General features: G+C 52.2%; 3 protein-coding genes across 3 annotated transcripts; 1 reads left to right on the top strand and 2 right to left on the bottom strand.

Moving 5' to 3' along the window:
- Positions 1 to 1,828: 1,828 nt before the first annotated feature.
- Positions 1,829 to 2,845, bottom strand: Hoxd12 (homeobox D12). Its single transcript, XM_059259189.1, has 2 exons — positions 2,200 to 2,845; positions 1,829 to 2,070 (listed from the first exon to the last, which is right to left on the bottom strand). Exons 1-2 carry the CDS (start codon positions 2,792 to 2,794, stop codon positions 1,829 to 1,831), a joined length of 837 nt encoding a protein of 278 aa, XP_059115172.1. The 5' UTR covers positions 2,795 to 2,845.
- A 3,727-nt stretch (positions 2,846 to 6,572) lies between these two features.
- Positions 6,573 to 9,873, bottom strand: Hoxd13 (homeobox D13). Its single transcript, XM_059259188.1, has 2 exons — positions 9,105 to 9,873; positions 6,573 to 8,232 (listed from the first exon to the last, which is right to left on the bottom strand). The coding sequence occupies exons 1-2, from the start codon at positions 9,871 to 9,873 to the stop codon at positions 7,982 to 7,984; spliced, it is 1,020 nt and encodes a 339-aa protein (XP_059115171.1). The 3' UTR covers positions 6,573 to 7,981.
- Positions 9,874 to 18,311: 8,438 nt separating this feature from the next.
- Positions 18,312 to 22,018, top strand: Evx2 (even-skipped homeobox 2). Its single transcript, XM_059259187.1, has 3 exons — positions 18,312 to 18,738; positions 19,661 to 19,947; positions 21,293 to 22,018. Exons 1-3 carry the CDS (start codon positions 18,312 to 18,314, stop codon positions 22,016 to 22,018), a joined length of 1,440 nt encoding a protein of 479 aa, XP_059115170.1.
- Positions 22,019 to 23,191: the final 1,173 nt, after the last annotated feature.

Here is a 23,191-nt window from a genome sequence, read left to right as displayed (position 1 = left end):
GTAACTGTTTCCTGACTGCCTCGGAAGCCATTTTCTCATTTAATGAAGAGCAAACACCAGAGGTTAGACAACAAGCAGAGAAAGGCAAAAACGAATTGGGAGGCCTGCAAAACATTACAAAAGAATCCGAAGCATCTTCTAAAATGAACATCAGCCCCCTCACAACGTGGCTGGGACCTGGATATTTATTTTCACTATGCAGCTAATATATACAAGGAAATGTTATTTTACAAAACCAAAACAAAATGTCCACGGCAACTGTTAGCACAGAAAATGATATTATTTAAAACACCAACTGAGGTCAGTTGGGGCGAGGCTCAAGGGTCCTTGTGAGATGGCCTGCGAGGTCCAGATCCTGGACCTTCACTAAAGAACAGCCATTGGACTTTGGGGAGGAATCACGAGCCTTTAGGATGTTGTGGATCTTGCTTGGGGTTGGGGGTGGGGCCTAAAGCGCAAAAGAAGAGGCAAAGTATTTGTGTGTGTGTGTGTGTGTGTGTGTGTGTGTGTGTGTGTGTGTGTGTGTGTCTCGGGTTGTGCTCACTGAGAATAAGGCTGGATGGAATCTGTAACAAATGTAGAACAATTCCATCAGAATTTCCATTCAGAAAACCTAGGCTCCTCAAGGTAAACCTGGCAGGACTCGGGGCCTTAAAAGCTTTACAAGAGCTGGCCACAAGTGTCTCAGAGAAAGGGTACAATGACTGACTGAGCTTTGATGAAATTGTTGGGTGGTGGAGAGGGTGGGAGCAGAAATTCTGATTCTTTCTGCCTTCCAAGAGCGGCAAGCACAGGCTGAGAACCTGAGGTCTCTTCTCCCACCCCCTGACTTCACAAGGAGGCTTTTTTTTCTGTCTCTTCTTGTGGTGACCCATTAAGGTAATTCAAGAAAGACATGTGGACACTGCCATCCATTCCAGAAGAAAGTCATAGTTGCAGCATGCGGAGGGAATCTCCTCCTCCCTCACTCCCTCCTCTTCCCTGTGCAGCCAACCCTCACAACAGGCCAGCAGCTCCCCTCACCACAGTTCAGTCCTAGGGCTCCAGTTACAGAGTGCATGGTCTTGGCTCAGGATAGATGAGCTTGGGTTAGGGGAAGTCTGCCAGTCTTGTCTGGAGATTGTAATTTGTTCTGGAACCCCCGTTTCTCTCTCCTATCTCTGAGAAGGAAACCTTCCAGCATATTCTACCCAGCAGGGAAGCCTTCGTAGAGCTGAGATTCCAAGGTATCCTCCACCCCCCAAATCCTTCAGGGCAGATGAGGTTTGTCGTGGTATCAGGCCCTTTCCTTCCTTCAGAGGGCAGAACCTGGCTTTGTCACAAAAGGCCTCCGCTGCAAAGACGCTGGAGTTATCCTCAGCCCTTTCCACTGCAATGGGGTCTCAGAGCCTTTCTACACGCTCTTCTACTCCGAGCTCTAGCTAGCTCCTGTTAAATGCACAAAGAGCTGGACAGAGAAAGGAAAAGAAAACTAACAGGTTGGAAACTGAAAAACCCAAATACAATGATTCACTAGTAAGCCCTGGATGTAAACACCACAGACAACAAGGGCAGGTGACCCCAAGCCCACGCTGAATGCATAAAGCCACACTATTGGATTGCAATTCCCAAACACCTCTTAGGAGGGTCTCAAAGAGAGCTGAAGGCGAAGGGGCCCCACTGGCCTCAACTCCAAATCGCCTCCTAGCTCCAGGGCTTCAGACTGAGCCGGAGGACACCCAAGACCAGCGGAGGAGCGGGAGGCAAATCCCGGGCCCCAGCACCTCTTCCATGGCTAGGCCTAGGTCCAAAAGGGCAGGCTTGGCACTGCCGCCGCCCTCGTGAGCAACTAATAGAGCGCCAGTGCTTGCTCGCGCTGCACCACACGCTTCTTCTTCATGCGCCGGTTCTGGAACCAGATTTTGACCTGCTGGTCGCTGAGGTTTAGCCTGTTCGACAATTCCTTACGCTTCTGCCGGTTGATGAATTCATTGATCAGGAATTCGTTCTCCAGCTCCGCAATCTGCTGCTTTGTGTACGGTTTCCTCTTCTTGCGGGCCCTCCCCGGGGCCGCCCCCCACGGCAGGCCTGAAACAGATCCCCGACCCGTGTCAGCCCCTCTCAGATCAACTTCCCGCCCCAAGAGGTTTACCACTGCTGGCGATTCTCCTCCCTGTACAACTGTCCCTGGCACCGCACCCTCCCGTCCCTACCCAGACTGGCTTGGGGAGCATGGGCACCGTTTACCGTCGGGCAGCGAAGATCGCAGGCAAGAGGCCACCCCGGCCACTTGCACTGTCATGTTCAAGTTGAGCGGGCCTTTGGTGTCTTCCTTGAAGCCGGAGGCGCAGGGGGCCCCCTGGAGCAGGGTTGCAGAGCCTGGAACGGCTCGGCCCACACCCGCGTAGTCATACTTCGTGCCTTTGAGAGCCGAGTGAGCCAGACTAGACTCGGGGGCGAAGGGCGGCCTGGTTCGGCTGCGTTCCTCAGATCCGGTGGCAGCATCAGGCGCATAGAACTTGACCTGTTCTTCGGGTCCGTCCTTGGCGCCTGGAGACTGCAGGCCAAGAGGCCCGGAGCCGGTCAAGTAGGGCTGAGTGAAGCCTCCAAAGGCAGAGGCGGTGGCAGGCTGCGCAGGGGTGCACGAGGCAGGCGTAGCCGCCCAGGGCAGCGCACCGCGAGGGTACGAAATGGGGGGAAGCGCGGCCAACTGGCTGCCATTGGGGCGCAGGTTGGAAAAGTAGAAAGAGTCCGGTGACTGCAAATTCAGAAGCGAGCCCACATAACCAGCCCTGTAGAGACTGCGCTCACACATCTCCAACAAAGGGCCTCGGCTGTGCTCGCAACAGTATTTAGTTACAACCGGAATAAGAGGACCGGCTCAGAGGATTGGACGAAACTTTGCCTGCAGGTTCTTCAAAGCCGGTCATTTCAGCACCGCCTACATCCCCCGACCCGTCCCCACCCCCCCTTCAGGGTATTATGATAACACCCGCAAAGTTGGACGGCGGAGGACTAGGCTGCCGGCAGAGCCAAAGCATGTAGAGGGAAGGCGAAGCCCTTGAGAGTTTCCAGGCCTGTTTCAGAAGCCGGTGACATCGGGATGGGGGTACCTTTGCCAAGTGTCTCTTGGGAGTTTTCCTGACCTGGATTGGTTTTGCCAGCTCATTTCCCGCCAGCTGCCTGGGCCGAACTTGCTTCTATCAACTTTAAGTTGCAATTCATACGTTTTCCAGTAAGGGTACCTCTGGGCTTGACTGGAGAAGGGTCTGGTAGGGCCACCGACTGCCCCTGGATCTCAGCAATGCCACTCTGAGACCAATCCTTTCTGTAGAAAGAACCTCACAAAAGGCCTCTGCCCAAGGCACTTGGCAGCAAGGACCCATTCCCTGCATGAACCTGGAGTCCCAGGCCACAGACAATACAAGAGGTTGATACACAATGGAGAAAGCATCACAGACTGCTCAAGCGTGACACCTAAGGACTCCTCACCCCATCCCGGGTGTTTGTTCCCAGGAAGTATGCTCTTGGTGTTGTTATCCAGGCCCCTCAGGTAATTCAGCAGTTCCAGGAGCCAGTCTTGTGCAAAAGATACATTCCTTTTATTTCCTGGATTCTCCTTGTGACTGACTACTCCTTATAAGCCAGAAGTCCTGGGACGTCCCAGACAACCAGCTAGCTGCGCTCCTTGTGTCGGTGACTCCAGGCACGCGGGGCGGCTGCGGGTTCACGGGCTGGGCAAACAGGGAAGCAGGAAGCGTAGCTGCTCCTTGGGTGCAGTAGTGTGCTTAGCCCCCGAGGCAGGCCCTTCTGGGTAGCCCAGAGGGACTAAGGCTTTTCTCCCCCAAGAGACTGTGGGATGGACGCCGGCGCTAGCCTGCAGCAGGACCCAGGGTCCCTGAGCCAAGCTGGAATTGGTTAGGCCCCCAGCTCTGGCAAGGAGACCACACAGGCGCCGCCGCAGGGCAAGGCTGACCACCTCGCTGAGACTTTATTGTGTGAGTTATGGCGACCAATTGGGCGGCTCTCAGGGACGCAATCGGCCTCTTCCTCTGGCTCTGGGGCTTGCGCGGGGATGGGGTGGGGGTGGGGGCGGTAGGGTGGGGGGAGTCTAGGGCTCCTGGGGCACTACTAGAGTTTCCTCCTCTCAGGCCTTGGGACAAGCGCTCCACTCTCCGTTCTTCCTGGGAGGTGGGAGAAGGCACGAGCTTCAGCTCCATTTTTGGAGGCCCAGGGGAACCCAGGCCTTAGATATCCGATAGCTTCCATTTTTGAAGAATTCTCCTTTCTCTACTGGAGATTCCTTGGCCTGAAATTTCGGTTTTAGGAGACCCAGAGCTCTCAGAGTCTCTGCCTCATGCACAGAGATTCCTAGGTAGTTACAGGCCTTAGAGTGTAACTTTAGACCCTGGCTGTCCTAGAGTTCTGTTTGCCTCAGGACTAAATACATAAAGGGACTATGTGGTGAACCGGGAAAGATAAGAACAGCTAGAGGCGCGCGCGCTCTCTCTCTTTCTCTCTCTCTCTTTCTTCTTCTTCTTCTTCTTCTTCTTCTTCTTCTTCTTCTTCTTCTTCTTCTTCTTCTTCTTCCTCCTCCTCCTCCTCCTCCTCCTCCTCCTCTTCTTCTTCTTCTCCTTCTCCTTCTCCTCCTCCTCCTCCTCCTCCCTCCTCCTCCTCTTCTTCTTCTTCTTCTTCTTCTCCTCCTCCTTCTCCTTCTCCTCCTCCTCCTCCTCCTCTTCTTCTTCTTCTTCTTCTCCTCCTCCTTCTCCTTCTCCTCCCTCCCTCCTCCTCCTCCTCCTCCTCCTCCTCCTTCTCCTTCTCCTCCTTCTTCTTCTTCAGACCCACTTCATTCATAACTTTCGAGGTCTGGTAGGCAGCGTTCTTTTCGAGAAGCTGGTGGCCGAAGCGGCAAGCTGGAGACCAGGAGGGAAGGAGCGGGGAGGAAAGGAAGCATGACTGGGAATGTGGAAAAAAAGCCTCTGGCTGAGGACCCGAGCGGCAAACTCTGCCAATGTCGCCGAACGCCCAGGAGATGGCGAGCGTGCTCCACGCCTGGAGAGGCGCCGCTGCACGGTCAAGATCAACAGTGAAGGGCGGTGGGGCGGGCTCGGGGTCGCCAGCGCTCGCGGTCACGGCCCGCTGCCAAGGCCCTCCGGACAGTCTCGGAAAGCCCAGGATTGCAGCAGCTGACCCAGACAGCCGAGCCAAGGGACCTGCCGCGAGGAAGCCTTGTGGCCGCGGTGGTTTTTTTTGTTTGTTTGTTTGACCTTCAGCCTCTGTCCCAACGCCTTTTTCACCTCTAGAATCACGAATCATCTGCCGATCTTGGTCCCCACCCCAATCGCTAATAACATGCCAAGTTTCTTTCGGCCTCTAACTGAAGGAAAAGCCTTTCTCCAAACTCCCTTGGCCTTCCGGGCTCCCCACGGGCCTGGCTTCCAGGGCCTCAGCCACTTACCCCTTGCTCTCCTCCTCCCGCAATCCCGAATATAAAAGGCACACATATAAATAACAAAGCCTTCATCTGTTCCTCATTTAGCCATCAATCCAGATACCACCAGAGAGCATTTGAGAGCAGTTTTAATCTTCAGCAAACCCCATTTCTCTTAGGCTCAGCGAAACTCACGTGGAACCGTGGAACGGCAGATGAAAGGAAAAACCTCCAGGCAATTCCCTCTACCCAATATAGGAAACCTGAGAAACGGACCTGGGAGATGAAGTGTGGCCCAGGAGACTAGAACCTACAAAACAGGAAGGAGGGGACCGGGAGAACGGTGGTTGGAAGAAAACTAAGGCCCGTGTTTTGATGAAGCACATCTTGTGAGCAAAATAGCGAAGACACTCAGTGATACTTCCCTAAGTGTGACCTCTGGGAGGATGCGACCTCCTTTTTCAGGGGTTTGTCCTCCATAGGTTGAACTGTGTTCAGTACCTAGACTTGTCTATCTCTGCCAGTACCTCCCCCTCCATAAACGAGGTTGGCCCCCGCAGTTGGCAGTAAAATGTGAAACATGTCAAGTTGGACCGGAGAAAACGAAAGTACTTCCCAACTTTCAGCCCCTGTGTTTCCCCCCACAGCCCTAAAGAGCCCTCCTACCACAAGAGTTTACATATTGTGTGAGCTTTCAGAAATCTGTTTAGCTCACTTGAGCCTTAGAAAGTTAGCTCCTGCTAGATTGTAGCCGTAGCTAACAACAAGGAGCCTCACATTTTTGCGGCCATTGCCCTGGATGGCAAAGAGAACTTAAAAAAAAAAAAAAAAAAAAAAAATCCTGATGCCTAAAACCTGTGTCCCGCTGCTAAGATGTGCAATAGTGGTTTCAGTTGCCAATTGCTGCCTGCAGTATGGGGTGTCTGAGATGTTTCTTTCTGATGGCCAAATACGGATATGGCTTTCTCTAATTTCTGGGTCTTCCTAGTGAAGATATATAAGGGACTCTCTTCCAGGTCCCAAACGTCCTGGTGAGTTTGCCTTGACCCAAGCTCCCACATTCACATTGATTAAAAATAAATAAATAATAAATAAAAGTGTTAAATGAGTTGATAATATTGGAAGAAACAAAATTTATTGAGTTTTTAATGAGTTGGTCTGATTTAAAAGACGATCATTTTAGCCATCACAGATGATATCCGCACTTTAAAACATCACTATTTGTGTTAGAGGGAGGTGGACGGGAATAGAACATGGACGTTCCAGAGACCAGAACTGGCGTTGTTTCCTTCATCTACAGATGCCGAGGGGAGCAAGGTTTTATAATAAATTAGAACAGTTTCTAGAGGCGTCACAACTTTGAAAATCACAAACGTATGAAGACTCAGTGGAAACAGAGAGTTCTTTTTATTTATATCTCCCTAGGAGTAAAAAGTGATTTTTTTTTAATGCTCGAAGCACTGCTCACACACATTGCATCTACAAAAATAATCTCAGTCGCATAAATATGCAACATCTTGAAAGTAGTTCAGCATCACTTTCAGAAGCATCCTTTTCCCTCTTGGTCCTTAGAGCTTCATAGTTTAAAAACGTGTTAGAGGTTTTCAAGCTCTGAGAGGCTCATGTGTTCAGACAATTAACTTCTTCATTAGGTTCTGGGTAGAAGTTCCCACCCATGGCCACACTGGCTCAGTCTCTTTCCAAGGACTGTGACAATGGGCTCAGCTCCATTCCCACAGACCCAAGGATAGGGGCGAGTTTCTATGGTCTGGGAGTCACTCTGCTAACTGTAGGTATTTAAATAGCTGCATTTAGTGTTGGAGAAATGAAGGCATTCACGAGCACAATCTGTTTCCAGATTAAAAGATTATAGCTACAAGGCATGCTTCAAACACACGCAACAGCAAAGGAGATTGCCAAAGATAAGGAAGATTGTCTTCATTTCAATATTAATAAGGTGGCTGCTCTGAAAGCCAACATGTGCCTCCAACCTCCAAGTTTCAGACTTTCCCAGTGATCCTAAGTCATTGAGTGCCTAGAGCTGTTTCCACTCGCCTTGGGGAAACTTCTGAGAGCTAATGATTCAATTACACAATCACAGGGTATGAATGGCTGAAAGCAATTCTGGCTTAATGGATTATGAGCATAGTCAGTTCTGAAAACACATATAAAGTCTCGTTTAAAAGAAATAAACCCCTAAATCCAACGGGCACTTCTGAAATTCATTTGGGGGATTATTGAAAAATACTTCAAGTTTTGTTTTTCTTTTTTTATACTGGCCTGGAGGGAGAAACAATGTTTAAAAAAAAATTCTAAAAACAAGCTTAGACAAGAACAAAACCAATAATAAGCAAGAAAGAAGCAGAATTACAAAGTCAAATTGGGCACCATAAAGTTTTAGAGCCAGATAAAGGTTGAGAGAGAAAAACAAAAACAAAACCCAAAACGATTCACAATGCTTGCCATCCTAGGCAGGGAAGTGGGAAATTAAATACATTTTCAAGTCTTTCCTAAGGTATTTTTGGAGACAACCGAAAGCGTTTGAAAGGTCTGTGGCCAACCTGGCCCATATCAGGAGACAGTGTCTTTGAGCTTGGAGACGATTTTCTTGTCCTTCACTCTGCGATTCTGAAACCAAATGGTTACTTGTCTCTCGGATAGGTTCGTGGCGGCCGAGATCCGCCGCCTCTTGTCCTTGTTAATGAACTTGTTAATGGCATACTCGTTCTCCAGTTCTTTGAGCTGCAGTTTGGTGTACGGCACCCTTTTCTTCCTTCCCCGTCGGTAGACACACATGTCAGGCTGATTTAAAGCCACATCCCCTGGCACAAACAACAGCATGGGAAAAGTTAGCCTGGGATACTTGGAGCACCTAAGCTTTGGGTTGTGTGATGTGAATGTATCTGTGTATGCATCAGTACTGGGCAGGGGTAGAGAATAAAGAAAATGAGATTGTTTATACTTTATTATTATTTACACAGACATATTATTTACACATTATTAAAGAAAGACTATTTGCACTTCAAGACAAAGGCTAATTTGATGGATCATCATGGTTTTTCAAACCGGCATTTTAACAAGCCTGGGATTTTATGGTCTGGTTATTGGGGAAAGCTCATAAGGGCCGTTTCTGCAATTGCCAGTTGCATACATTCAAACACACACACACACACACACACACACACACACACACACACACACACTTCAGATCTTTTACTCAATTTACTCAAGCTTTAATTTCTGTTCTTGTGTTTGGGGATTTATGGGCTCTAAGAAGCATTAGTAGGTCATTGGAACCTCATTTGAAAAAGTGGGGGCCCAACTCTGACACCTTTTAGCCTTTAGTCAGGAGTCTTTTAGCCTTTAGTCAGGAGGGAGGGAGAGAGGGAGAGAGAGAGAGAGAGAGAGAGAGAGAGAGAGAGAGAGAGAGAGAGAGAGAGAGAGAGAGAGAGGCAAAGGTAACTAAAGCTCTTGAACTTTAGTGGGTAAAAGTATCTTGCTGCACGGGGAAGGAAAACAATTTCAGAGGCAGTTTTAATTGGGAAAGCTACAGATTACAGAGACTAGACAAACTTTTCTAGTGTGTTAAACCTGGGTCAGGCCCGGAGCATAAGTAACCACTCCTAAGCAGGGGGTTTTCTTTTCTTCCTCTCCCACCCACCGCGTGTTCCTCACTTTTCTACGTTGCTCCTACCTGGAAAGGATGATTTCCAAAAATGGGACCCCTGTGGCTGGTCCTTGGCACAGTACACCTGGCTGTTCCACCCGTTGGCTAGTGTCCAGGACTGGTAGCCCTCCATGGAGATGTACGCCTCGTGCCGAGGTTCCCCGGATCCAAAAGTGGACACCATGTCGATATACCCAGGCACGTGCTGATAGGGACTTGTGTAGCCCTGGTAGAAGGACACTTCCTTGGCTCGCGCGGGTACCTCATTGGTCGGTACGCTGCTGCTCGCCAGGCCCGACACGTCCATGTACTTCTCCACGGGGAAACCTCCCAAAGAGGCGTGCGGCGACGACTTGAGAGCGTTCTGCTGTAAGCCCACACCGTGCGACATGCGGCAGCTGTAGTAGCCGTTGCCGAAGTGGTAGCCGTAGCCCAGCGCCGGAGCGCCCGGGGGTGCAGCAGCGGTCGCAGCGGCCGCCGGCGCGGGACACTCTTTAGCCACCGGAGCCTCGGGGCGAGTGGCGATCACAGCCGAGGATGACGACGACGAGGAGGAGCCTGTGCGCTCAGAGGTCCCCGGGTACGCGAAGCTGGAGGCCGCCGCCGCCGCCGCAGCTGCCGCCGCCGCCGCCGCCGCCGCGCGTCCGGAATGTGTCCCCGCGAACACCGGCGCCGACAGGAAGCCGCGACACTGGCCGGGCGCCGCCACGGAGGACGAGGAGGAGGCCGGCGCCGCCCCAGCGGCCCCGCCGTCCGCCCGCAGCCCGTCCATGTCCCAAGTCCCCGAGCGGCTCATGGCCCGGCCTGGCCCGGCCCAGGCCCCGGCCTCGGCCCCGCGCAGGACACCATGGCGCGCAGCGCCTCCTCCCTCCTCGCTGTGCTCTGCGCCGCGCTCGCTCCCGCCCTCTCCCTCCCGTCCTCTCTCCCTCTGCGAGCCTCCCGCCTCCTGCCCGCCCGCCCGCCCGCCCGCCCGCCCTCCAACAGGTTAGCTCATCGCGGGACGTTTATAAAAACGAAGTTCAGGTTGGGAGGGGGCCTGGGCCGGTCGGGGGGCCGCCTCCCGCCCCGAGGGCGCCGGCGGGGGACCGTGCCATTGGTTGCTCCGGGCCACGTGGGGGTGGGGGCGCGGGCGAGCCTGGCTCCCAGCCGGGATCTGGCTGGACCCACCCACCCGGCCCCCACCCCTCCTCAGCCCTTCGGGAGGCCCACCTCCCATTCCCGCCCCCCCTCCCCCCAGACCCAGGAGTTTGCGCTGCAGCCACCCCCTCGAGTCGATTGCGCGACGGCCCATCTCGGGCCTGTCTGCCAGGCGGGCGCCGAGGCCTGCGCCTCATCTCCACAACCGCTGCTTTTGCCACCTCTTTTTGGTTCCTCGAGCTGCACACCAAAATGAGGGTGAAGGACAGAGGTGGTCAGAACGAGGTGAAAACAGAGCAATCCTTCTTTGTTTTTGTTTGTTCAAAAAAAAAAAAAAATCCAAACCTGTTGCTTAGTCTTCCCCTACACCCCAAATTCGAGACAGCTCATTTTTCTTACCTTGAACTTACCTAACGGGTAAGAGCATTCCACACAGAGATCAGTAGCAGCAGATTCTTCCTAGACAGACACCATCAGCCCACAAAAATACTCTCGAAACGCCCTCAGGGCGCCTCAGAGACTTACACCTCACCTCAGCGGGACAATCTGCGCAAGTAGGAAGTTCACGGATGCCAGGCTCACATCTCTTCCCTCAGCCAGCCGGGAGTCACTTCGCCTGGCTGGCCTTCTTAGTCTCAGGCTGGCCTCCTCCCGACTGGCAGAAAGACTGCGTGACCAGAGCGGGAGGAGAAAGCCACTCAGCAGACCGCCACGAATCTTCTGCGCCTCGCCCACAGCCTACCGGCCTCTTGCATTTTGCAGCCACCACCCACCCCCGCCCGTTACTCATACCAATTAATTGAAAACTTCACTTTCCCAGGGACCTTTGTTTCGTTTCCTTTTCCAGGCCGCCAACTGCAGAGAATTGAGTGTGCCAAGTTAAAGGGATTCCCCCCCCCCCCAAGTAAAGTCGGGGCTGGTGATAGAAGCCGTCCAGAACGCCTAGGTCCGACTTTCACAGGGACAGGGTAGGCTCTTGTGGCAGCACCAGAGAAGCTAATCTCAGCTTTGGGGGTATATCTGCTAGAGTGTTAGATATGCCAGTTCTAATCCCTCTGTATTCCCACCCCCACCTCCACTCCCCGTCATCCCAGAGTCCCAGCACAACTATCCTGGGATCTTAGCAACTTATGGGGCTCCCTTGTGAGTCCTGAGCTGAATCTAGGTCTCCTGGGAGCAATACCAGACTTGGTGAGACAAGAGTGGTGGGTGGGTGTGAGAGCCTCAATTTGGTGCTGTGCTATCCACCTTCCAGATGAGTTTATCTCTTAAGAAAACCACCCCTCTAAACTTGTGGTACTGAGGCCAGCTTTGTCGCCCAGCGCCATCGCCCTCTGATTGAAAATAGGCTCTGAAAAAGAAGAAAAGATGAGAAAGAGTGAACAAGGTCCTTCTGGGCCTGGTCTGGTCTGGTCTTGCAGGGTGGGCTGATGGCGTTGGGCGTGTTGACACAAAAAAACACACAGTAACCATAAAAGGCTCAAATAAAGGGGGGGGGGTATGAGAGAGGTACTACAAGAGAGAAGTAAGAGAATTTGTTTGACTTTTAAAAGCCCCAGACACGGTCATGGTCAAATTCAAATCGGGAGTGTCTCTCCGGGGCTTAGCAGAACTGTGGTGAACAGTCATTTGCTGATTGGGATAATTCTGATTACTTGAGAGAAGGCAAAAGTTAGCAAGGGTGGTGGACTGGGTTCAAGGGCCAGGGAGTGAAGCTGCTGAGTTTTTAAAGAGGTTAACAATTAGATTTTCACCTTCCGTTGTTTTCCTTTCTGTTTGTTACTCAGAACAACATGGGAGCTCTTGATATTTCTCCCCTATAGCTTCAAACATTTGCTGACATAAAAAAACAACAACAAAATAAACAGAAATACTAGAACCAACAAACTTTCAGTCTCCCCAAAACCCAATATTTTAGTGGTTTTGTGCTCTTGGACTTCCGTACCATATTTTTAAATCTGATTAATACATTTAATAAACATTATATATTTAAAATGAAGAAAATAAAATTAAAACAAGAAAGAAGAGTTTTTTTTCATGTTCTGTGATTCCAGTTCACACACTAACCTTGACTCATTTTTTTATACAAGAAATTAAGTTGTACTCGACTGGGAGGGAAATTGGGATTAATGCTCAGATTGAAACCCCTCGATATGGCCTTCTTCCCAATAATGCTCTGTGGTGCCCTTGTAGAACTTGGAGTTTCTCTGCCAATTTTAAAGGTTATTCAGAAATAAAGGCAATTTTAATTAACGCTTTTTGCCCTTTGCTATCCTGGGTTTTTCTGTGACTTCATTGCAGGAGGAGCAGGTAAGGAAAAGGGCTCAGATGGGCCCCATAGGTAGAACCCCAAATCCCAGCACCCCAGGGAAGTTACTGTTGTTGGGTCATGGTGTTGAGGTTTGCTACTAGGCAATGCCAGGATTGCTTTTGTATATGAACTAATAAGGTCCATAGTTTACAAGATGATAGGAAGGTATGGAGAGGATTCTGAGGTTAAATGGGAAGAAATGTTTTCATGTAGGTTGTGTGTCTTGTATCCAAGTTGAAATTTAATTGTAATCCCTCCTTTTTTTTTTCTTTAATTTTTGAGACACAGACCCACTCTGTGGCCCAGACCTGCTCAAAATTCCAAAAGGGGTGGGATTACAGGAGCCAGCCACTATGCCAGGCTCATAATCATTTTCGTCAGATGTCCAAGAGCACAGGGTGAGCCCTGTATTTGTGTGTGGATATATCACAGTGAAAATTTATCAAAAGAAACAGGTTTTGTTAAGCAAAGAGTTTTGCAATGACTTGAGTGTCTCCAAATACTTACCTATTGTTCTGTGAAAAAAAAAAATGATTTGTTTCCTGATTTTGGTGGGAAACTCATCATGTCCTTTGTTGTACAAAGTGCCCCCCTGGCTTCTCTTTCTCCATCACCTGCTCCTGTTCCTTCTCTCCCTCTCGAAGAAGGAATTCTGAAAATCCCTTTAGATAATTGAATCTGTGCTGGAGTCATACCGTCTGTTCTTTCTTGTAGATCTGACACATTGTGCATCTGTGTGGGGTGGAAAACGGATGGATACAGGCTAGGATTTAGACTTACCGAAGTGTCCTGCTTACCAAGATAGCAATGAGCTCAATTAACCACATAATTGCTGCCTGTTACAACCAGAATGGCAGGGTCCTGCCACAATGGGGTTGTGGGAGAGTCCTTTGAAAATATTTACCTTAATGGTCACAACCAGGAAATAAAAGATACTCTGTTAATTAACTTTTGAGAAACCAAAGATTCAGTAGAAAAAGTCTCGACTCAGAAGCAAAGTTTTAAGTTGAGTGGAATTGGCTGCTGGGTGTTTTTTAAGCATATCTATCTGCTGGCTCTGGAGCTTATTTTCTCTCTCCAGCTAACAACCAACTTCACTCAGGCTGGGGAAAAAACAAAAGAGCAAACAAACAAAGCGTGAAGTAAAACCCAAACAAAAAAAAAACCCGGTGTAGAAAAGGGGGTTTTAGCAACAGTCAGAAAATGGAATCCTGTGTTTGGGGCATTATCTACATCTTGAGGTGGAATCCTTTTAGGTTTAGCCACAAAATTAGCCTCCATTAAAGGAAAATCGCATGCAACAACAAAGATCCTCTCCATATACCACGTGATTCTTTAAAATTTCAAGGTTGCCTCCCATAGGACAGCAGGCCCTTATTTGAGATGGAGAGAACTTATCTAGCCTTGGACGGCAGGAAATAGGGAGGGTCTTCCCTTCCAAAGAAATACTTAAATATAGCTTAGGCTTTACTGCAGGGGAGGCTCTGGGAAGATAGGGCCAGAGCTGGAGGACCGAATAATTTCCTTCTTTTCTTTCTTTCTTTCTTTCTTTCTTTCTTTCTTTCTTTCTTTCTTTCTTTCTTTCTCTCTTTCTTTCTTTCTTTCTTTCTTTCCAAATAGAAGTGCTGATTGCAATTTGCTGTTTTGTCTCACATTTGGAAAGTGTGAGCTTCAGCAACATATTTTTCTAACTGTCTAAATGTTTACTGTTAGCAATCAGATCAAATAGAAGCCTATTGCCGTTTCAGATCATTCACATTCTCTGTGGGCAATCCACGTTATTGGTATCAGCAAGACAGAGGCGATGAAGGGTAGGAAACCGCCTAAACAAGTAGGAGGAGCTGAGAGGCTGGCTAAGGATGCCAGTGGTGGGGCTCTGGATCCCTGAAAGGCGCCCGCAGTTCCCCGCGCCTGGCGCTAGATGTCTCTGCAAGTTCTTGGGTCTCGTCTGATGGCACACAAACTCCAGGCAGGCGGCAAGTCTGAGCAGCCTCAGGGGCCAGGAAGAAAGTACCCAGCCAAGCCCTCACCTACAACTGTCCTAGGGTAGCCTGGAACTGCAGGATAGGGGCCAGAGGCGAGGAGAAGGAAAATTGAAGCTACTGGGCCGACCCAAGTGAGGCTGAGTGCTAGAGGCTTGCCTGCGGAGGAATGCGATCATGAAGTCGCTCTAGCGAAGGCAGGCTTGGTTACTCCAGCCCTCACCCTCTCCTATAAATCGAAACCTGGTTGTGAGGACCGCCCTTAGCCTAAAGAAAACATGCCAGGCCCACGGCTCAGATTCTGGAGATGCTTGCTCTATGTAGTCTCGGCTCTCCAGCTACCTTGAGACTTACATCAGCTTGAGAATTCGTGGTACTGACTGTCACCCTCCATCAGGAAGCCTAGCATCGGCTCAGACCACCGCACTGTGCGGGGCCCCGTTGCAGCTCCGGCTTTATTCTCGTCCCACCCCTCTGCAAATCTGAGAAAAAAATTTACCTGAAGTCACAGGCCAAATGTTTAACAGTTCACTCGGGGACCGCTGCTTACAAGAAACATTTAGTTTGGAGGCCTAACCCCACCCCAGGGGGAAAAGAAAGACAGAAAAGAAGGAAGGGGAAAGAAGAGAGGGGGGAGGGAGGGAGGGAGGGAGGGAGGGAGGGAGAGAGAGAAGAGAGAGAGAGAGAGAGAGAGAGAGAGAGAGAGAGAGAGAAATAGGTTTCTGGCCTTCATTTACATCACTCTTTCCATCAAAATTGTACTTTTTGGATAATATGGAGAAAGTTTTTCCTGCATGTCACCTCACTCCCCCATCTGAAAATCCCTTTGAAGTCATGGGCATGGGTTAGCTTCTTGTGTAACTGAGTGGTCTTGTACTTTGAAGACACCAAAGGCTGAAAACTGGGACGGTTTCTAGTCACTCTGAAATGTTACCGTCTGCTAAGTGCAGTGAAAAGTTATGGATGTCTTTCTCTGTGATAGTTTCCAAGTGTACTTGCTGTAACAAACATTCTAGAAACGCAATAATAGTATTCTTAAAAGGCGCAAAATAGCGTCCAAACCACTAAATGAATGAAGACGGCGTGGAGAAATGGTGTTTTCCATTTTCTGAGGCTGGACTTGGCCAGCTTTTGGAACCAGAGGCGGGGAGTCCTTGAAGAAGGGAAGAAATGGACCCACAGGCGACAGAGGAAGGGGTCATCTTCTTAGGCTGCTGAGGCTTCTGCGACAGAAAAGCAGCTCCCAGCCGCTGAAACCACGAGGAAAACAGATGGGGGCGCCAAATGACAGCAATAAAGGCATCGGCGGATTTCCGCCCAGGCTGAGCGACCACTTGCTGCCAGGGTCTCGGCCCCCCACGGAGCCTAGCCTAGACCAAAGAGTCTCTTATAGTACCTTGGGTAAGCAAGGATTGGGTATCAGGACCCTCTCTCTCCGGGACACTGGAGCAGCGACTGCCAGGACCGGTGGAACTGGGCATCCTGGCTGACAGGCAGGTGGGGGTGAGCGCAGGGCTGGACTCCTATTGTGCAAACAGCGAATAGAGTAGCCGAAAGTGCCAGGGGCTGGGCGACCACTAGGGTAGGATAGCCAACTGGGACAGGGGCAAAGGTGGATGCTGGGTCAGGTTCTCAAATGGAGGCCATAGGCTACCAGACAATTCTCCTTAGCCTTCGAGCTTATCCAGCTGTCCTCTTACGATTTTAAAGAGGTGGGATTGACTTTCTTAGAAAAGCTTTCTTGTAGAAATAAGTTGGCGCCAAGGGGAAGAGGAGAGAAACTTTTGGCATTAACTATATATGTGCACACATGTATATAAATATACTTCACACCTCACATCCCCTTACATTCCTGACGCGCCCCCAACGGGTCCAAGGTTAAAAAGAAAGCGCCAACGGACAGATGGGCAATTAGACCAAGGGTTTGCCCCTTAACACACCCCAATGTTCTGGGTGTGTCCCAGAGAGGGAAGGAGGGGGGCCCCAGGTTAGGGTCTGAGTTGGTGTTGTGACCGGGATGCAAAACCCGAGACCAGCGCCCAGACTGCCAGGCTCTCCAGGCTGCTTCGGAAGCTCACACGCTGGACCATTGAGTACTGTCCCTGTCCTTGTGGACCTCGCCAGTGCGGGCGAATCTCTGCCTCAGGGGCAGCTGGCCAGCGAACCGGCACGACGCACCCGAGTCGGGCAGGGTGGGGCGCAAGCGCGGGAGGAGATGAGCGGATTTGAGTGAAGATTGATCTTCCTTAAAATGGTTGCCACCGGCGTCATTATGACTATCAAAGTTATCGCCAAGAGGCTCAGCCTCCAGCCTCGGGCGGGAAGGAGAAGAGGCAAGGTTGGTCGGAGACTCTCTGTGCCCCCACCCAGCACCAGGAACGCCAGGGGCCACAGGTAAGGGGCTAGGGTGGAGAAAGTGGGGGGGGGGGGAGAACGGAGAGGCGGAAGAGGGCAGCAGGGGACTCCTTCCCCTCCACTTTGACCCCGACACCCAGTTACTTTGCCACAAATACCTCTATTTGAGAAGGGTCGGGGAAAGCTGCATATTTAAAGAAGTGGATTCGGAGCGGCCCCTATGGTACGGTAAATCGCGATTGTGTTTAAAGTTAGCTGTCGAATTCTACTATCAAACCGTGCAGTCTAGTTCATTTCCCCGTAGGGGAAAATGCGAGGGTGAGAAGCTTATCCATCGGCCAGATTATAAAACTAAAAATCTAGGGTCTTCGAGTTCAGAAGTCAGTCTGAAAACAGTGGTAGAAAATCAGAGGTGTAATGATTTCCGTTTGGAGGCACGGGCCCTATGTACCTCCCCAGCCACGTAGCAAGAAAGCCTTTTCAAAAGTCTACAAGATATATTCTCTCTCTCTCTCTCTCTCTCTCTCTCTCTCTCTCTCTCTCTCTCTCTCTCTCTCTCTCTCTCTCTCGTTCTCGGAAGGGAGAATCCAGATGGAGAGGGAGAAGTAAGGAGAGAAAGAACTGAGGGTCCTATTCGTTAAACAAAATACTTATTATTAATATTTGGTTCTTAAAACAGAAAGATAAGTAATCCTGACAGGAGCGGGCACAAGGTCTTCTTACGCAGCTCTTCCTGTATCCTCCCCCTTACCCGCCCCCCTTACGCCCCCAGCTTGTAAATGTTAAAACAAAACAAAACAAAACAAAACTTCCCAAGGATCTACTCTGGAAAATCAAAGCATTATCTATTATTTAACACGTTATCTGTGTCCGTGGAAAAAATGAGGAAGGCGCTGCATGATTAGGACCTAAGGGGCAACCCAGCAAACTGAGAGCGTAATGATGCCCCTAAATGAAGGGGGAAATGTGCCGCGGCGTGCTCTATTAATCAGACTGTCAATTTCACCCCCGAGGCCAAACCCCCGGGCGAGCAGAACTGGCTGGGAGCGGGCAAAGGACCGGAGCCTTCTTCCTCACTTCTGTCTTCTCGTCTCCTACCTGGATCTATTTGTCTGCTCTGAAGTCGCCTTCATTACCCACTGACAGGAGCGTGTATTTATTTGCTTATAAACCTGTTACAATAAATGATTATTCGAACGGCGTCATTCGTACCTTAATGACGAGCGGGCGCTACTTTTTGATGAATGACATCTCCGACTCGGAAGGATGTATGGGTCATTTTGACCAGTCATTCCCTCGCTCTGGCATCCCACAATTTTTCCGCCTCCCTCCAAAAGAGATAATAATATTTAGAGCCGCTTGCTGGGGCTGAATGAGAATCAGTCCTAGGCGCAGCCCATCATTAAGACGGGACAGCCAGGCCACTGTGACATTTTTTAGAAAGCTGAGATGATGGAAAGAATAAGAAAAGAGATGATTCTGATGGAGAGAGGGCTCCATAGCCCTACTGCTGGCAAGAGGTTCTCCAGTTTGTCCGATTCGGCTGGCAGTGCTGTGCTGGAGGCCTTGGAAAATTCGCAGCACCCGGCTCGTCTCAGTCCGCGCCTGCCGTCCGCTCCCCTGCACGGCGCTCTGGGAGACCTCCCTGCCAAGGGCAAATTCGAAATAGACACTTTGTTCAACCTGCAGCACCCGAGCAGCGAAAGCACCGTCTCCTCCGAAATCGCCTCCGCCACCGAGAGCCGCAAGAAGCCTGGTCATTACTCAGAGGCGGCCGCCGAGGCCGACATGAGCAGCGACGTGGAGGTGGGCTGCTCGGCACTGCGCTCCCCCGGCGGCCTGGGCGCCGCGCCGCTCAAGGAAAACAATGCCAAAGGTAACCGGGCAGCCCGCGGGCTCTAGCCGCATCCTCCGAGCGCCCTCGCGGGCCCCGCCAGTTCTTTCCACACCTTGGCGGGTCTCCGACCAGCAACGGGAGTGCTGCACAGAAGTGGCAGGGGCAGGGGAGGGACGCATGCTGGGGACCGTACCCTCTGGCTCTGCTTTTTTGAGCTTGCTAACGCAGCCCGGGCCTGTTGGAGCCACAGGAGCCAGGCCCGCTGGCCCAGGCTCCTGCCCAAGTCGGAGCAAATGTTTCGGCTTGCCGATCTCAGACCCGGGGCGAGGCGATCTAGTTGCTCATTTGCTCTTGGGGAAGGGTGCACTGGGCAGGGCCTCCGAACTCTGCTGCCTCTGGAGCCCCCAGGGCCGGGTGGAGGGGAACTGCTCTGGATAAATCTGAGAGTCTGGCCCCGCACCTCTGCACTACCGCTTCAAGCAGCGGTAGAAAAGAGTTGAAAAGTAGGCAAACCCCCCCCCCCCCCGCCCCTTTACAGGCTGGGGTTTGAGCTGCAGATGCTTTGAAAAATCTTAAGATATTTTAAACCCAAAGGCTGTCAAAGAAAGGTAGGAGGCCGTCCTGTGGTTCCCAGACCATGTCAAACCCACAGCTTCTCAAACTGCGTCCGAGGTAGGCATTTTCCCTCGGCCGATTTTCCTACCGAGTGGAAATTTTCTAATTATTGAAAAAAAAGAACAACCATCTTAAATTCCGTTTCTATTATTTGGTTAGGAAGGGCTCCCCCAAACTTCATTGATTCCATTAACGGCAGCAATTTGTAAGCCTGACAGACCCCATCAATTCTGACAGCGACTTTCCTTTCTGGAAAGCACTGTTGCCACCGGTTAGCAACTCCAGCTCAGGGTTCTCGGGGGTCCCCCTACAGCTACTCATGCTTTGTGCATTGTTTGCTTGCTAGGGTACTCGGACAGCGGCTCGGTCGCGGGCACCACGACGTCGGCCTCAAGCTCGGGCCTCGGCAGTCTGCATGGAGGCGGCGGCGGCGGCGGCGGCAACAGCGGGGGCGCGGCGTTGGGCGGCTCGGGCTCCGGCTCCGGCGCCGATCAGGTGCGGCGATACCGCACGGCGTTCACCCGTGAACAGATCGCGCGCCTGGAGAAGGAGTTCTACCGGGAGAACTACGTGTCTCGGCCCCGCCGGTGCGAGCTGGCCGCAGCGCTCAACCTGCCCGAAACCACCATCAAGGTATCGATTCTGGCGCATGCCTGTTCAGGCCTCCCGCGGGGCACCTGGTTGATGTTTCTTTTCCCCTTCTTTTCTCCTTTTCTGGGTGGCGAGGGTTAGCTGTGGAAGTCCACCGGGGCTTGTCACCGAAGGAGTAGGCTTATTTATTTCTCCCGTACGAAATCCCAATCGGTTGGCAGGCCTAGCTGACCTGAGATGGCGCCCTGAATCGCGAGGCCCATGCTTCAGACCGATTACCCGCCCTGCTCAGTTCTGCCCAAAGGCTGCCCAGGTGCCCCCTCGCCTGTGGCCAAGGCTCTATTTTGCCTTAAGCGGCAAGGCAGGCTGGTTTTTGTTCCCCTGGCACAAACCCGAGGTGAAACTTTTCATTCGCTCCCGATCGTGGAGAATTATTTCTAACATAAACCGTCAGTATCTGAAGAAAAGGTTACAGTATTTAAAAAAATCGATTGGATTGAGAACGTAGTTTCCTAAAGAATTTTTCTCCTGGGCAACGGGAAACAACGAAATTGTTTTTGCTTATATATGTATATGTATATGTATATATATATATGTATATATATATTTAGGTTATTAATTTTTATTATGCATCCGTCAGAAATGGCTGGAAACTAGGTAGCCTTGGTGAGCACTTCAAGGAGCATTCGACTCTCTAGCAAAAGAATCCACCCCATGGGATAAGAGACGGGTATAGAAGTCCTCCAGTTTGATCGGGCTTTCTTTCATTTAGAGTTGTGACGAATGATGTCTTTATTATTAGATACTATGCCAGGAAGGGGTAGAAAAGTTCCCTTTCCAGGTTCCGGGCACATAGCTTTTCGCCACTCATTGAAAGCAAATGATTCCAACAAAATCATCCTTTCAGTACCCTAATCGGACCCATACCCCTAGGGAATGGTCCTTGCAGCTCCGAGGGATCAAGGCCTGGAGCCGCTACCTCTCAGAAAAGACTGGAGACAGCCTCTCTTCAAAGGCTGCCCGGAATCCCCGTGCAAATCCCGGGATTGACAGACCGGTGTTCAGTGAGGCTGGGCACCGGTGGGTGGGTAGACCGAGGGAGATAAAAGGTTGGTTCGGGACGAGGAAGAAAAAAAAAAAAAAAAGCAGCAAGTGTAGAGCCAGACCCTGAGGAGTCGCACTAAACAGGAGAGGGGACTCTTTTGGCTGGGGAGGGTGTGCCCTAGGAGGCTGGCAAGTTTCTGGGCACCCCGTCCCATCGAGGAGAGCGAGGGGATTGAGGCAGAGAAGTAGGCCAGGGACCGGGCAAGTGTTTGGAGACCCTGGGCGGCGGGCTGGAAATACCCAGCGCTCCCTAACCCGGGCGGTGGCGCGGCTGTCCCCGCAGGTGTGGTTCCAGAACCGGCGCATGAAGGACAAGCGGCAGCGCCTGGCCATGTCGTGGCCGCACCCCGCGGACCCCAGCTTCTACACCTACATGATGACGCACGCGGCGGCCACCGGAAGCCTACCCTACCCTTTCCACTCGCACGTGCCGCTGCACTACTACCCGCACGTGGGCGTCACCGCGGCTGCAGCGGCCGCCGCCGCCTCGGGAGCGGCGGCGGCGGCCTCGTCGCCCTTCGCCACCTCCATCCGTCCTCTGGACACCTTCCGCGCGCTCTCGCATCCCTACTCGCGGCCCGAGCTGCTCTGCAGCTTCCGCCACCCCGGGCTCTACCAGGCGCCGGCGGCCGCCGCGGGGCTCAACAGCGCGGCGTCGGCTGCGGCGGCGGCGGCGGCGGCAGCGGCCGCGGCCTCCTCGGCGGCGGCGGCCGGGGCGCCCCCCAGCGGCAGCTCGGCGCCCTGCTCGTGCCTCAGTTGCCACAGCAGCCAGTCGGCGGCCGCCGCCGCCGCCGCGGCCGCCGCAGCGCTGGGTTCCCGGGGCGGCGGGGGCGGCGGCGGCGGCGGGGGCGGCGGCGGGGGAGCCGGGACGGCGGGCGGCTCGGACTTTGGCTGCAGCGCCGCGGCGCCGCGCTCCGAGAGCGGCTTCTTGCCCTACTCGGCCGCCGTGCTCAGCAAGACCGCCGTCAGCCCGCCCGACCAGCGGGACGAGGCGCCGCTCACCAGATAACTACGCCGCCGCCAGGGGCCGCGCCTGCCTCTCGGCGTGCGTCCCCTCGGGGCACCCCCCCATCCAGCTTGGCCCTCGGCTACCGCTGCCGCTAGGGGGCGCCCCGGGGCACCGGAGGGCGAAAGAAATCTGCCCGAGTTGGGGGGAGGGGGAAGGAGCCGGCGCGAAGGCCTGGAGGGGTTCCCACCCCCCAAAATGATCTCTATTTTTGTATCTGCAACCTAGCTGATCCCCACCCCCAACCCTACGCCTTCTAAACGTGGTTCCCGCTTTGTAGGCCCGGCTTTCCGTCTGTCTGGAGGCCTTGGTCTCCGGGAAGACAACTCCCCAAGGCCAGTTAGACTCCAGGGTGTCCAGTCCCGGCTGATCACCCTCCGGGGGGCCCCCCCGAGTCGCCCGGGGGAGTGGCTAGAAGCCAGGGGAGGCCGTGACAAAGAGAGAGAGCTGTGTGTGCCAGTCCGTGAGCGAGGGAGCGTTACCCCCGAGATTCATGCTGCTGCTCTTTTTCTTGTCTTTAAACGAGGGGGAGAAGGAAAGGCAGGTTTTCTCAGTCTCAGCTTGCTAAGGGGCCTTTGTCCGAGGGGAGCAGGAGGATGAAGTGTGAGAAGCCACAAGGCAGACGGAGAGTGCACGATATCTTTCACCGCGCACAGGGCTGCTGCGGTCTTCTCCATAAGGACAAAGCCGAGGTGGGAAAGGGTGGCGACCGCGCTTCCTTTTCTCCAGTCCACTACAGTTCTCTTTAGCCTTTGGTTTCAGTGCTTAGGAAATGGAACGGTTTTTTCTTTGCATATTTTATGTAAAATGTAATGGGTAACGAGGTTGCCACAGCCAGGCCAGGGAAGGAAAGGGAAACCCAGAGAAGTGAGGGCCAGCCTGACAGATCAGTGTAGTTTATGGAGAGGCATTTTCATCTCAGTTTTCCAACTGTCGAGTTTCACTCGATCTGGGAAATACTTGAATCTCTAGATAAATGATATTATCCTAAGACGTTCCTTAGACACTTTTATGAGTTCGAACTCTGTATTCCTCTCGACCCCCTCTCTCCTTGTTTTCCTTTTCCTCGGGTAAGATGGTTCTTGGCATATTTCTCACGCATGTCTATTGCCTTCTTCTCTGCAAAAGCCACCGCTGGGTTGCTGAGACCCTGTTCTGCCAACCCTGGCTACAGGG

The sequence above is a fragment of the Peromyscus eremicus genome, chromosome 4 (genome assembly GCF_949786415.1).
Source record: "Peromyscus eremicus chromosome 4, PerEre_H2_v1, whole genome shotgun sequence".
NCBI classification, from domain to species: Eukaryota; Metazoa; Chordata; class Mammalia; order Rodentia; family Cricetidae; genus Peromyscus; species Peromyscus eremicus.
This window is presented reverse-complemented; position numbering and strand designations above follow the sequence as displayed.

Coding starts and splice junctions, on each gene's coding strand:
- Hoxd13 (XM_059259188.1), bottom strand. CDS start 9,873: ATGAGCCGCTCGGGGACTTGGGACATGGACGGGCTGCGGGCGGACGGC. Junction 8,233..9,104: donor TTGGAAATCATCCTTTCCAG/GTAGGAGCAACG, acceptor TGTTTGTGCCAG/GGGATGTGGCTTTAAATCAG.
- Hoxd12 (XM_059259189.1), bottom strand. CDS start 2,794: ATGTGTGAGCGCAGTCTCTACAGGGCTGGTTATGTGGGCTCGCTTCTG. Junction 2,071..2,199: donor GTGCCCATGCTCCCCAAGCC/AGTCTGGGTAGG, acceptor GGGGATCTGTTT/CAGGCCTGCCGTGGGGGGCG.
- Evx2 (XM_059259187.1), top strand. CDS start 18,312: ATGATGGAAAGAATAAGAAAAGAGATGATTCTGATGGAGAGAGGGCTC. Junction 18,739..19,660: donor CAAGGAAAACAATGCCAAAG/GTAACCGGGCAG, acceptor TTTGCTTGCTAG/GGTACTCGGACAGCGGCTCG. Junction 19,948..21,292: donor TGCCCGAAACCACCATCAAG/GTATCGATTCTG, acceptor CTGTCCCCGCAG/GTGTGGTTCCAGAACCGGCG.